Source organism: Rhinichthys klamathensis, unplaced genomic scaffold (genome assembly GCF_029890125.1).
Source record: "Rhinichthys klamathensis goyatoka isolate OS25496 unplaced genomic scaffold, OSU_Roscu_1.1 h1tg000029l_1, whole genome shotgun sequence".
In the NCBI taxonomy this organism is placed as follows: domain Eukaryota; kingdom Metazoa; phylum Chordata; class Actinopteri; order Cypriniformes; family Leuciscidae; genus Rhinichthys; species Rhinichthys klamathensis.
The window spans coordinates 1,840,770-1,856,301 of NW_026606579.1; the positions used below are offsets into that span (position 1 = coordinate 1,840,770).

General features: G+C 37.0%; 1 protein-coding gene across 5 annotated transcripts in view; it reads left to right on the top strand.

The window, feature by feature from the left end:
• The window catches only part of tfec (transcription factor EC), a 53,384-nt gene that overhangs the window by 33,266 nt on the left and 4,586 nt on the right, over positions 1 to 15,532 (top strand). The window contains exons 1-5 of one of the 5 annotated variants that reach the window (XM_056245249.1): positions 6,398 to 6,595; positions 10,199 to 10,444; positions 10,746 to 10,847; positions 12,924 to 12,969; positions 15,236 to 15,292. In XM_056245249.1, the coding sequence (XP_056101224.1) occupies positions 6,539 to 6,595; positions 10,199 to 10,444; positions 10,746 to 10,847; positions 12,924 to 12,969; positions 15,236 to 15,292 (508 nt within the window). In that variant the 5' untranslated portion in view covers positions 6,398 to 6,538. Of the gene's footprint in view, positions 1 to 6,397; positions 6,596 to 7,801; positions 7,901 to 9,371; positions 9,653 to 10,198; positions 10,445 to 10,745; positions 10,848 to 12,923; positions 12,970 to 15,235; positions 15,293 to 15,532 lie in introns of those variants that run through there. The other 4 variants (XM_056245250.1, XM_056245248.1, XM_056245246.1 and 1 more) reach the window with 4 other exon arrangements.

The following is a 15,532-nucleotide window of genomic DNA, read 5'->3' on the forward strand; positions in this document are numbered from 1 at the left end:
AGAGGGCACCAAATTCAAAAATTCTTTTACATTTCGACTACATATATGACCCACTTTCAATAAAGATTAATGTTGAAATGGGTGAAGTGACCCTTTAATGGTATATTGTCTAGGTCTCCTACAATAGGTTTACATGCACCAATGGTCAAAAAACATAACAATTGTCTTATAATATACATTGCAGCATCACCTAATTTCTCAAAGTCTGAAAATGGTTAGTTCAAAGATTCAATCTCTAAACTCCTCCTTTCCAAGAGCCTACTCTGCTCTGATTGGTCAGATGGTCCAGTCTATTGTGATTGGTTTGCAGCACAGAAAACAGCATCTTCTCCACACGAACCAAACTCTTCCAGTCTCAGCTACAACTACAGTGTTTGAGGGCAGGTCAAAGTAAACGTTGTTTGTGGGCGGCCAATGAAGATCATAAACTGCCATTATGCAAATGTGTTAGATTGTTACGTATAGGTATGTATAACAGGAAGTGAGACTGGAATTGCTGACGACTCATTTTGGGCAGTTCAGAATCGATTATTTTATTTGTTGTGCACTTTGATCTTTAAAACTTTGCAGACCTTTTACACTAACAAACAGCTATATTTCACAATGCCTGATGGTAATTTTCGAAAAAGCATAATAGGGGCACTTTAAGTCATAATGTGACATACAAAGTATTCACTAGAAACGTAATCACTAGAAAAAGTCACTTTTTTTTTTACTGTTGAAGCAGAAATTGACTTCCACATAAATGTGTATGAATTTCATTGCTTTAGAAAACAAAATATCAAAACTAGTGTTTTTGATTGCTAAATTAAACAAAGACAAGTTGGTTATTCTGAGTAAAGACATACCAATATTTATTTACAGATGCCACTTGGTTTGATGTTTTGTTATCTAATGCAATGGCATTTTGAAGTGGCCACATTATGCACCTGTTGTGTATGTAGTAATAAACCTCCTCCTTGCGTTGTCAGACATGTTGTACGTAATCAATTTCCCAACATGCCCCAAAAATACCTCATCTGATATGCCACAAATCAGAGGTGAGAGTAGAAGGGTCCGTCCAGAAGATCAGCCTCTGTTTCAGCCAGACGGACAAGGCCTTTCATTCAATCCTGAACATGAGAGGCCGCCACACTGGTCACTTTGTACTAGCGTCTGTTCTTCTACTCCACGATCAAATTCAACTCAGGCTGTGCTGATTAATCAATTTGGGCCGGGAGAGTGTGGAGAGTTCGTTCTGTGGAAGGAAATTACAATGATCCAATTTAAATCACAAAATCAGTGTATTCATCTTAAAAGAAATGTCTGGATATTACAATTCATTAGATTAAGTCGTAATAGAGAAGAGGTCTGAAATATGAAAAGTTCACCCCCTCTTTTATAGCACTGTTGATGAGCTGATATTTATAGGGCTTGTGAATAAACCTTTGTTTTGTGTGATAACATGCATTTCACTCAATATAACAAAGTTTGAGAAAAGTTCAATGATGTCTCTTGAGAAATGACACTGAAATCAAACATGAATGCTAAAACATTTGGATATAAACAATCTTTGTGTGTGCGAGTATAAGATTTGTGTGTCTCTCTGTGTCAGTGTAATGACTGAAGGCTTTTACACTGTATTTGAGACGACCATGACTGCTTTAACGTGTCACGCATGTTACCGCACAATCAGACACACTTGTGCCTCTGTGTATGTCCACAAATGCACATGGACGCTGTGTAGATTCTCCACACTCACACACATAAATTACACTGACTTGAAGAGAACGTGGACACAAACGTTTCTTTGTCATCCTTCAAACTGCGTATTATTAGTTCGGGTAAGGTCAAAGTTGATCTAATTTTCTGCTTAGTCTTCATTAAACAGCTATTGCATTATTTCATTTTACACAATTAGATTTAGTCCATAATGAATATATCTCAAGCTAAAGCTTTTGAACCGAGTTTTGCAAATTTAGCTCACAAATGCACTTTATGTGCACTTGGAAGAAAAAAAAAGGTTGTAAAGTTAAATATATTTTACTCTGGACCATAGGCCATACTCTCACTCACATTATAAACTCAAATTTTCAGGATAAAGGCAGCAATTGTGCAGATATTTGGAGCGACAACCCGTTCAACTTTTGATACTCCTTTAAACTTGCACTCATAAATAAAGAGTTTAGATGCTTAAAGTACATTCTTCCAATCAGATAAGACTAGAGTCTGTGTTTAAAGGCCAAATTGAATTCCCTGTTTCAATCTTTCATGACATTTGAAGTAAAGTGGATTGATTGTGTTCAGCTATTTTACAACAGAAAGCTGAGACAATGACATGAGGGCTTGAGTACTCAAAATAAAACAGTATAGTCTAAAATTAAGGAGTCTGTAATACAGTTTTCAGCCATGTTATATGACTATACATTAATATAGACAGTGGTGCTTGTTATTACTATTGCTCATACTGAGTGATTTGAACAAACCCATAAGCCTAAACTTTAGCATGTAACTCATCCCTCAACCATGAATGATATCTAGTCAGTTTGTTGGGTAAAGGTGTGCTTTTCAAAGCAATCAAACTTGAAACAGGTGAGAAAATATCTCGTAGGCTTAAATTGAAAAAGGGACCCGATAGATTTGAGAATGGGCTCTTTTAACTTGGGTCAGTAAGAAACCACCTAGCAACTATCCAGAAGACCATAGCAAACACATAGAAACGGTCTCAAAACGCATTGTGACTGTGATACATTTTCTTCAGAACTGCACTACACAACTGTCCAAAGGTTTGGGGTCAGTAAGATTTTTAAAAACATTTTTTATTATCAATCAATGTTGAAAACATTTGTGCTGCTTGATATTTTTTTGGAAACCACAAAAAAAAAAAAATTCTAGGATTCTTTGATGAACAAAGTTCAAAAGTACAGCATTTATTTGAAATAGAAATCTTGGTTACTCTTGATTTTAAGGTGACGTATGGTGCTTACAAGTAACTACATGTACTTAATATAGAGTTACGTTTAGGGTTAGTTATTACTAGAGTGTCACCTTCAAAAAAAGTGTTAGCCAAATCTTTTGTAACATTATAAAAGTCTTTACTGTGACTTTTTGATTTTTCTTTTTTAAATTACGAATTTCCTTAATCTTACTGACTCCAATCTTTTGAACAGTAGTGTACATTTGTGCTTCTGTAACTTCTTTTTTATGTTTGCTACGTTTGTGTACAACAGAAATATCCTCAAATGTTCTTTACCCCAGCTCACCTCACTAAGACAAACCATGAAATTAACTTACGATCTGTCGTTACAACACAAAACTGCGCTGCCAAAAAGAAATCCTTGTAGGTGATTCAAACCAGTGATTAGCCCAAACCCAGATAAAGAAGGCCTTTCAAAACCACAGCTTACCCATAAGCCCTTGCTCTGAGAGTGCTGGGTCCTTTTTGTGAGTCTGGTGTGTGGAGGGAAGTCATGTGATGCGGTTTGGTCATTTTGTGATTTTAAGGGGATCAGTGCAAAGCGGGGTGCCAAGTTAGAAGATCACGGGAAACGGTTAGATGCTTCTGAAAAGTTGTTTGCCCCTCCAACTATTGTGGATGAATTTCCCAATGAAAGCAGTTTATTGATCAGATTCACTACAACCACTTTGTGTTTTACAGTTGCTGTTTGTTTTGGCTCTGCAATTAAATCTGTCCGCACAGGAACTGTGGGTCTGAATGGGACGGGGTTGAGTGAATTCCTCTCAGGTGTGCCTGTGAACGGCTTGCCTTGTCGGCCCTGATGGAGTGGAGGCTAATTGATTTACATCGAAAATCGCATTAGACGTAATCACATCTTTTCTGGGCAAACCAAGTTTCTATTCAGCCCACTCTTTAAACGCACAAACCTATTAGCAACCTATGAAGCTGTTTATGTAACATTGCAGACGATTAACATTTGTTAACTATGAAAGCTTGTTTCTTCCACGGAATAGAGTTTATATCTCACAATTCCAAGTTTATATCTTGCAAATCTGAATTTATATCTAAAACTCAGAATTGACAAGCTTTCAGAGTTACCAAATGCAATGGCATTCAAACATTTTTAAGCAAGACTTACCAGTCCAAATAGTTTTTACTGTATGGTCAATAGGCAGTTTTGAATATAAAAATGAAAACTATTGTAAGCATCTTTACAAGGCCCCGCATACTTAAGACACGTTACGTTTGCCATGAAAAGTTAAAAATTCAGATTTTTTTTCTCACAATTCCAAGTTTATATCTTGAGTTTATTATAAGATATAAACTTGGAATTGTGAGAAAAAAGTCAGAATTGCAAGTTTATATTTCACAATTCTGACTTTTTTCATGCGGTTCTTGCAATTTAGATATAAACTCAGAATTCCAAGGTATAAGCTTGTAATTGCATGAAAAAGTGTGAATTGTGAATTTATAAACTTGGAATTGTGAGGAAAAAAGTCAGAATTGCAAGATATAAACTCTTATATTATCTTGCAATTCTGACTTTTTTTTCCAGAACTGTAAGATATAAACACCCAATTCAGAGAAACAAATATTCTCAGTTACCTTTTTTATTTTTCTATTCCGTGGCAGAAACTAGCTTCCATAGGTAACAAAATAACAAACAATTTGGTATTGATTTTAAATAATAATAATAAAGAAGAATCGCACAGGTACATTTGAAATGAAATAGAATAAAATAAAACACTTACATTTTTGGGGTCACTTAATCAGACAATGAAAGAGAATCCAGGTAAATGTCGTATATAAATGTTGTACTATTTTCACATACCATATTTCTTGTTGATAAAATGGGTTGAAGCACTGAGCTCAGGGAGGACAGTTTGGCACTCCTATCATACAGTTAAAATGAGTGTAATATTTAATTTATATATGAATCATTAAAGTCTTCTGGTTATTATGCATTCCTTTTCTACTTGGATAAAACAGCTCTCAGATGTGTGAGCTGGACTTTGAAGTCTTGTCTCAGAAGCGGCTCAACTCTTACAGGAAGTAGCTCATGTTTTATACATACTGTATGTGGGACTAACAAAGGTGAGAATTCAGACCGGGCCCAGAGGAAAACATGGAGAAATGGCCAACCAGGATTTTCGGTTAGAGGTAAATATACAAACACATACAGAAACTCTAGAAAACACACACACAGGTTTCCATGTTTTATGGGGAGTTTTCCTCATGGGGCCCAAAAATTTCCCCATGAGGTCAAATTGAGGTCCCCATAACATAGGGAATACCAGGCACACACACAGGTTCAATGGCACTGTAGTCAATTACTAGAAACTTTCCTTTGCATTTCCTTTAAAACAGGAAACAAGGCAACAAAAGGATGCTGATACACACATCCTGTCTACTTTAGAGCTCTGCAATGATTTCAACCATTTCCAAAGCATCTTCTCACTGTTCCAATGCCATAAATCATCACTTGAGATACTAGTTTTATAATGACCTCAATTTTCTTGCTTAGTTTATATTATGCAGCACTGAAAAAAGCGACTATTCCTAGTAAATGCGACTTTATATTGCTAAATTGCGATTTTATATTTAACAATATCACTTGAGATCTCACAATTGCGACTTCATTTTTCATAATTGTGACTTTATATCACGATTCCATATCTCACAACTGCAAATTTATATCTCTCACCTGTGAATTTCTCGAAATTGCAAAATTTACGTCTCCCAATTGCAAATTTGTGACTTCATCTCTCACAATCACAACTGACTTTATTTCTCATTTTAGACATGATCTTACAATTACATTTTTTTTTTTTTTTTTACTCTGAGGTGGAAACAGACTTCCATAAATTCCTCATCTGTTTGACTTGGTGGTTCAAACTAGCAGTAAATCAGACTTGTACAGTTTCTACTGAGAAACACAAACAACACTGTAGACTGTGGGGGAAAAAATCTCCATAGTGCAATATAAAAACTGCCCTGGAAGACAAAATTGAATGGAAAACAGTCAAAACAATGTAGTAATTTCAATCTGAGGCCTCAGTAAGCAGCACTATGCACTTTTTGGCCTAGAGTGTACTTGTTGGTTCTCAAAGTGAATGTGTGTGCACTACACCAGCATGTGTGTCTGCAGTAGCATTTCGTTTGATTAATTTTTATGTACGTTGTGTGTGTGTGTTAAAGAGATGACCTATCAGGGGAATGTGCTGAGTAAGGCTGTAAAGAGGGTCAGACAGGAAGGACCAAGAACAAAATAACGCTCCGAGTCTCTAGCACCTGAAATTCTGCCTCTGTCAGGCCTTTGGGTGACCACTAGATCCCGTACAGAGGAAGCTGAGAAAGCTGATGTGTCATGCCTTCCTCTCCAGGCCTGTGTTTCTGCACACACAGCTCAGGAAAGCCACACACACACACACATATGCTCAGTTATCCTTCTGCTTTCCTAGCCTTGTTGCATTTACACTGGACAGAGATTGCAGCTCCTCTTGGCTTGCGGTTTAAGGGCAAAGACTGCAGGCGGCTTGTGCATGTTGTTTGCGTGACACCTGCTGAGTCTGACCTACTGCGAGGGCCTTCTTGTGGACCATGAGCCGCTGCTGTGTGGTTCAAGTCATCTCTCTCACTGAGATCCAACTGCTGCCGGTATGTAGCTGCACAAGCGAGAGAAATAGGGATGAGAGCTGCATGAGAGTTTGAGCTCAAATGCTGTTTGTGAGTCTTTGAGTGCAATGTTCTTTAATGGTTGCTTGGAATTGTTTAATGGAAAACTGAGTTTAGATTGAGCTTCAGTTACTCTGAGTCTATAAAAGTGCTGTTTTGAAGAGATTGCTTCTTGTTGCTCAGCTGGTAGAGTACACTATGGCACTCGAGGTTATGGGTTCGATTCCCAGGGAAAACACGATGAAAAAAATGTATACCTTGGATGCACCATAAGTCACTTAGAATAAAAGTGTTTGTCAAATGCATAAATATACATTGAATATCTATTTGGGCTGGACCCTTGGTTAAATGGACAGAGATGATACAATCAAACAGATTTATGGCTCCAGCAAAAAAAATTAATATCTGTAATACTTCTGAAGATAGTTGAATGACGGAAGTAGGATTAAAACAAACAAACACACACACACACACACTAAGTGGCTGTAAAGCACACATTGTTCCCCAAAAGTATTTGGACACTTAAGTCACCCTCAAAAATGACTAAATGTCAAATATTAAATATTATAAGCATGTATAGCATTTAATATTTTAATAGTAAAAATAATACACAAATATATTTTCATATTCGAAACCTATATTTCTATACAATAAATGATGCTTAGTTTGAAGTTTTCATTTTTGCCTTTTGACATTTTGCATTTTTGAGTGTGGCTAAATTGTTTAAATATGTGTATTGCTGCTGTGCAAAGAAATATCAAGAACATGCTGTCAAATTCAAGAGAAGGAACAACACCTGATGTGAATGTGATTCCGTTCTTTTGGTGTGTTGTGTGTGTGTGTGTGTGTAAGAAGTTTTACTTTCTCTTCCCCTCAGAAACTTTTGTGGTCTAACAGCATTGATTCTTAAGAGGAATATTCAGCATAGCACAACTGATGTCTTCAGAAACAAAACAAAAGAGTATCTCTGACTCACATCTGTCAAAATAAAGGCATATCCTATAGATTTATATTAAAGTGATTGAACTTCTTTACCCATTCCAATTCAATATAATAATAATGACCTTTTGGCCATGAAAGGTTTTGTCCATGATTTCTAAAGCCGGTAAAAATTGCCCCCCTCCCCAGTGTTTCAAAACACAGATTTTTCTGAAGTGAAACCAGAACTTGACTAATGCTGAAACAAAATTAAGCAACATCAACGCTAGCACAGTAGATTATACCTCGTCATTCCAGACACACTTACAGGTTTTCTAGGCAAGATGCACACTTAAAGACCAAATCAAGGTAAAGGAAATGTTTTTGTTATTATATGTTATATTACATTAATGTGTCAGTGTTTCTGTTCTTCCATACTGTCATTATTTTTTTAATTCTACTATAACAAATAAATATAATTTACAATATATATATACAATTATTAATTAAACTAATATGTTGATATAAACTGCTATTCTGCTAGCTTAAAGTTTGTGAGTGTGTGATATATATATATATATATATATTAGTTATTTAAATATAAGTTATTTAAAGGAGTACACATTACTATTGTAGACAATATAAACTTTTATGATATACATCAAAATTGTAAAAAAAAAAAATAAGTTTATGAACTTTATGAAGCATGCAAATCTCAACTGTATCATTGATAATTTAGTGTAAGATCAGCTCATAATCTGCATGCTGAATGTTTAGTTAATGAATGTGTAATGTTGTTTTAAATATGCCATCTAATACATCTTCACATATAGGGCTTCCATTGTCAACACTTTATTTGTGAACGAAATCACTACAGCTTCAAACACATTACAGGCTTTGATTAGTTAATAGTCGTGTATCCTGCATTCACAACAGAAAGGGGAGATGTAAGTCAAGGACATGGCCCTCTAACACAACTATAACCCTTCCCTTCCCCACTGCAGAGATGAGCTCTCAGACACACACAATGGCTTCTTTCACCTTTGCCTGGGATAAGAGAGAAGTTACACTCTTAGGTCTTTTTGAAGCCAAATCTAGTGTGTGTAATGAAAAGAGCTTTGCAATGGCTGATAAACAGAGACAGACCTCTGGTGAACTGTTGAATATGCAGTCAGAGGGGCATAGAAGATCCGATTTGGTCCTCGGATTCATCCTTCAAGGGCTTAAATAACCATTTCAGTGCGTATGGGATAATATTTTCCATTTAAGATTTCCATTGAAGGGCAATAACTTCCAAAAAATGTTTCTGACTCAACTAGCTTGAGTATTAAATGCCTCTTTTGTTATCGCAAACAGATGTTTTGATCAAATTAAACATAACTTTCGCTCACACAATTGAGTATCTTTAGTCAACGGTCAGTAAAAGTTCAGTTTTGCATTTTTCCGAAAATACTTTGACCGCCATAAAAGTAACTCAACAGTTGTGCTTTTGTGAGCGTAGACAACATAATAATGACTGCTAGGGGTCGCCTCCGTCACCCCGAATGAATGACTCCCTCCTATATTTAGCCTTACGATATGTTATAGACTAAAATTAGTGGAGTCGCTGGGTTCAAGACAGTTAGTTTTTGAAAACAGATAAGACAATGTTGTCTAGTGGGTCTGGTCCAGAGATGGGCCTCTGGGTCATTTGGAAACCACACACAACAAGCAGTAATTGTCTCGGACCCCCTGAAGCAGAAGTGGTAGAAGGGGGAAGTCTGGGATTGGCTGCTTCACGCAAACAAAACTGGGCGGTCCCACCGAATTAGCCATATAGGCAAAAGACCTCGACCCTGCAGTGATCAAACCTGTCAGATCAGTAATCTCTCCACTTGAGGTGACTACTACGACCTGCGATAGAAAGGAAAGGCCTGGTCTTAAAACCAATTAGGTCACGGAGTTCCTCCTGCTTGGTTATAAAGCCCGGACAGGAACAAGAGGGGACAGTCACTTGGTTTCCTCTCCGCAGCCTGGGATCCTACCTTAGCGTTCCTCCGTGTGGAAGTACAGGGATTGAGAATGCCACATTTAACTGACTGTAGTTTCTACAAGATGAGAGACGGAGCTCGAGTTTCCAACGTAAGGACTTGCTATGTTCTGCTTTGACTTGTTTTGCGCAAGATAAGGGCCGTTTTGGTGCTTGGTTAAAGGGTAGTTCACCCAGAAATGAAAGTTTCTTTCTTCTGTGGAACAACTGAAAAAAATGTTTTTGTCCATATGATGAAACTCAGTGGGGTCTTCCACAGAAGAAACAAGTCAAACATGACAATGTAAGGGTGATGACAGCATTTACATTTTTATGTGAACTATCCCTTTCAGAATTGTGGTTTGGTTTTTTTGCTGTGGATTTGCAGTGATTAAGTCACTTTTGGGGACGTTTTAAGCAGGTAACTGAGATTGAGACATGGTTAAAATGCGATGTTGGGCTTAATATAGGCTTAATTGAAGGAAATAAGTGCACGTTTTTTGGGATATCTTGAATACGGTTAGGTGGTTTTGGTTGTGCAGATGCTTAATGTTGGAAAACAAGTTAAATGAAAGAGATAGAAGTACAATGACATCATTTGTGGACAAATGAGACTTACTAAGCTAAACAAAAAGCTAATTTTTCTCTTCTTTTTGAAGGTCCAAAGTCATCTGGAGAACTCCAAGTACCACCTCCACCAGACCCAGGCCCAGCAGGTCAAACAATACCTAACTTTGGGCAGCAAACTTGCTAGCCAGGCCCACCCGGTCGCCCATCCTCACCCGGGCCAGGCCCTGGGCACGGTGCCCGTCATGCGCAACGGACACATGCCACCCATGAGCGACAGCAGCACGCCAGGAAGCCCCGTCACCTTGCTCACGCTGGCCAACAATCACGACAGCGAGGTGAGTACTTCTTGTGATCTCATCTCTCTGAGTGTTTGTACTCATCAATAACTTTAAACATTCAGCTCTGATCACGTTGACAATGAAAGGATAAGAGCTGCTTTATCCTCACAGTCGTCTTTCAGAGATGATGAATCATCTGTTATTGGATTAGTGGCCCAGTTTATTCACACGTCTCTCACTTTTACTCTGCATTGACGACAGTGAAAATTAAACTCAAAACAAGCAAACAAACATCTCAGATTGACATATTCAACCTCTGTTGATGGAAGAATGCGCTATAATCACCGTTTTCTTTTAGTTTCCAATGGATGAAGTTATTGATGATCTTATTAGTCTTGAAACCGGGTTCAAAGATGGGGGTTTGGATTGTATGGAGCCGGGAATCATAATGCAAAATAATGTAAGTATATACCAAGTTAATCTCCTCACTTTGTCGAACTGTTACGTACCATGCAATTAATAATGACCGGTGTATAGAGGTGTAAAAAGTACTGGGAAATTATACTCAAGTTAATAAATGGCTTGTGCAGTATGTCAAAATAACTAACAGTCAAAATATCTAGTAAAAATCATACTTGAAAGTAAATTAATATATTATGCATTACAATGCAGACTTATTGCCTTATAATCAATTTAATTGAAAACAAAATAGTTTAACCATAACCAGAATATTTGCAGAATATCAATAATGAACAAAATAATGATCAATAATTAGATCAAATACTATTTTATATAATTATAAATGTTTTAGAAATATTTTAAAATTAAACAAAGTATTAACTATAACTATAATACCAGCAAGTAGTAAATAAATAAAAACTATAATTATAAAAAAGTAGAAATAGCTATTTGATGCATTATATAAAGACCTTAAGTAAAGTGTTACCGTGTAATGAAATGAAAATGACAAAGTGCTTCTGCCTGTGCATAGAGGAATAAAACAGGTCTGAATCTGAAATATAAGCTACATTTGTAGGTTTAAAAATGAATTAAACACATTAATAACACAAACACGTGCCAGTCTTTGGTGTGCTTGTGAAAAGGGGTTTGTCTTTGCGTGAGGTCCAGCTGAGAGTCAAAGTTCAGTCTCTGCAGTGAAAAAAAGGGGGAACAGACTTAAATCTCAGGCTTTAAACAGTGGAACAATACAGATTAGTCTGTTAATGTTGTCGGCATGCAGAGAGGTATGCCTTAGAAGAGCCAGACTATGTTAATGAGTGATCACTTCTCCAAAACAGAAAGAGGGAGCAAGCTAGAAAAATACCTCAACTCTGCTAAATGCCAAAAGCGCATTCTGCGAAGGCATTGCAATTCAGCTAGAGCCAATGAAAACCCTTAGGTAAGCATCTGGGCACACAAGTGGCCCAACTATGTGTGAGACCAGCATAAAATTGCTACTGTCATACTGACGTCCGTAGATGGACAATGCATCGCTTGAGTTGTGATGACCACAACACCTGAACTCACTAGAGAGGTATGTGATACTAAGAGCATGATGGGAACGAATAAGGCAGAGTGTGCAGAGAGAGAGAGAGAGAGAATGAGCAAGCGAGAGTTTTGTATTTGAGTAAGCAGTCAAGCATCAGATTGAGCTAATATCTTCTCTCCCAGTGGACTTGTTCAGAAATGATACCATGCTTAAACGGATCAATTCGTTCTAATTAGTCATACAGCACGACGCATCAAGCCGCTTCCCCGTGTCAACATATCTGCTAACATGATGGGAATGGATTGAAGCGATTACGACGCCAACAGTCAAGGGGCTGTGGCAATCTTTCATGTTGATAAGCGCACTCTTTCCCCTACTGAGATAATGGAGAGCGCGTACGAGCGGAGGAAACACTATAGCGCCTGCCACTTCTGTCTTCCTGTAACACTCTGACCTCCTCTTTAATCCTGGACTACATTTACATTTCACCTAAACGCTGACAGAAGTGGGCTTTTCACTGCTCTAGCTGGAATGGTAGATGGCGAAAAACGTACATGTAGATGTAAATGGTGCTGACCGATTATGCCATAGCAAAACTCCTCCAGAATAATAGAAACCGAGAATAAAAAATAAAAAAAAAGCTCTACAGCGCTCTCTTTTGTCTCCTGGAGTTTTGCTGAGTTTATCTGCTCATTTAAGACTCATAGACTGACTTAGCTCTGCAGAAATTCAGAATTTGATCATCCGTCATTCATAACATCCTCATTTTATATATTTGAGTTCATTTGATTATGCATCATCTGGCTGTAATAATCTGTAATCTGTATGCATCATCTGGCTGTAATATTGATCCTCAAAATAAGTGTAAAAAAGCAGGAAAACTTCATCTAGGCCTGTTTACTCTTAACATAGAGAATGTCAGTGTCATAAATCATGCATGTAACACCAAACATATTACGCAAAATAGACTGGATAAAAGATCACATAGATAGATGAACATTTAATGTCCCTGTGTGAATCTAGACTTGCTCTCTCTTTCCTCTGAAGGTGTCACTGAACAACAGCATGCTGGAGATGTACGGCGGTGAACAAGGTAAGACTGCCGCTCACCCTCATTGCCCACAAAGCTCTCAGTTAAAATGGAAGTCACCGGTACGGAGCACAGAAGGGCACAGACGCCTGTCCGAGCAGGACCTGTGCTGTTGCTGTTGGCAAAGGCATTTCAGAAAGAAACACTTACAGGAGCAGTTTCGTTTCAGATTAAAAACCGCAAAGATGCGACTGCAGTTTTGAAACGGTTCATTTTCTGTTTCTCATCTGGTAGAGCATTGCAATAGCCATGACAAGGTCATGAGTGTAAGTCCCGACACTCTTAGAAAAAAAAAAGTTTCAGTGGGGTTCTATATAGAGCTCTAGGCGGGTTCTTGACTTCATTTTAAAGAACGCAAATGTCTTAAATGATTGCATAATACTTTCACGATTTGTTTCTAGCGATGAAGTGTTTTCGAGCTGTTTAATTCTTAAAATGTCAAATTAATTAAAAGAAAATTAATTAATTAAAGCTGAATGCTTAAAATGATGCCATAATAGGAATCCCGAAAAGGTTTTATATATGAAACACCTGTCACCTGTCCATATAGAACCTTTTCTTCTAAGAGTGTAAGAAAACACAAATAAATATATAAAGAATAAGGTTTTTTGTGTTTCTTGGGACTTATTTTGTGACCGAAGAACACAAAAAATGTGTTGGGACAAAACATTTTTTTTGTGTGTTTCTTGGGACTTAACTTGTGACCTAAGAACACAAAAATAAAATGAATGAATGGACCTATAAACAAAGAAATATTTAAATACTTAAACTTGTGACCTTGTCACAACTAGCTCCATACTTGAATTATGAATGATAAATTAGCCGTCTCAAAATTACATTAACGTTTATGCATTTGGCATACTTCATTATTTTCTAAATTATATATTTTTTAAATTGACTTCTGCTATATTTCATTATATTATACTGTGATAAGTGTTCCCAATAAACACACAAAAAATAATAATAATAGTAAATATTATTTTTGTGTGTTTCTTGGGAACACTTTTATTGTAGTATAATATAATCAAATATAATTAAAGTCAATATGAAAATAAAAAATATTTAGTTCATTTGATTATGCTTTCATCTGCCTCTCATCAACACGTTTTAATCCTCAAAATTAGTGTAAAAAGTCTACAATCCATCACTCTAATTGCAGTATAATATGACGAAATATAATTAGTCAATATAAAAATATGCTAAAAAATATAGATATCCTGAATCCACTGTAAGTTGCTTTGGATAAAAGTATGTCAGATGCATACACATAAATATAATGTATTTTATACGTGCATGTAGGGAAGAAAAGTCCTATTCAACCGAGCTATTAAAAACAAAACAACACAACATAATCTTTCCTTCTGGAAATTCAGAAAAAAATACAAATAAATCAAGGGCATACTGTAAATAGACCTAGCAAAGCAAACCCAGACGGGCTCATTCCACATGTGTTATTCCAGAAGGCCCAGGCTGTGAAAGCCAAACACAACTGTATGTTTCATGTTATTATCCAGCTGTCTTATTCTAAGAGTCCGCGTGCTCCGTGTTTAGCTCGCCATTGTGTTGCTCTCATTCTTCATTATCAATGCTTCAGTGAGCGGGATATGGTAGCATGTATTCTTAGCATGATAGACATGGCACAATTCCTCCTTTGTGGGTGCCTTTTTTCTTATGAATGTCATGCATCAAGTAAAGCTAATTGATTCAGGAAATAGAAAGGATGCCTGGAGAACTCTTCACTCCGGCAGGAAAATAAGTGCATTACTATCTTTTTCACATAAGCGTGCTGCACGGCGCTCTTGTTTGGTTACGCACGGCTCAAATGACCTTATTGAATCAGCAGAAATGAATTGAGAAATCCAATCACTGCTCCCAATTATATAATTTGGAAGAATGTGAATATGAATGCAGAAGCATTAGGCCTCCCTCCTCTTCACCCGCTCCGGGATGTCAGCAGCAGATTAATCGGAAGGTCCGGAAGGATTAAAAGAAGATACACAGCTTTTCTACATTAAGACAGAGATCTGGTGTTGACTAGTCTGGTGAGAATGACACTTATTCAGACACAAAAAGGCTGCATGAGATGGCTGTTGTTTTGGGACTAGGCAGGAATCTTGAGGACTGGCTAGGAAGTTGTTAAAACTAATGATGTTATTAATCTAATGGATTTTTTTCTTTTTTTTGCATCAGCATGATGTTCAACTTACCTTTGGATATACACTTATTAGTTTCTGCAATAACCCTCCCATCCTTTCTTCTTCTCTTACAGAACACGACACCAGAGTCACGGCCAAAGAAAGACAGAAAAAAGACAACCACAATCTAAGTAAGAGGGCATTTGCACTTGCTTATTTAACCCTCGTGTTCTGTTTAGAGACCCAGAGGCCCGGAAAATTCCTCCGGGAATCTGTTGTTAACAAAAATGCTCAAAAAATGGCTTTTCTTTTTGTGGTGTGCTTTTTATGGGACTCAAATTGACTCCAGAACTGAAGCAAAGTGGCTGTATTCCATATAACAGTCAAATTATTAGCATGCATATTACTAGGATATTAGCTGTTTATTAGTA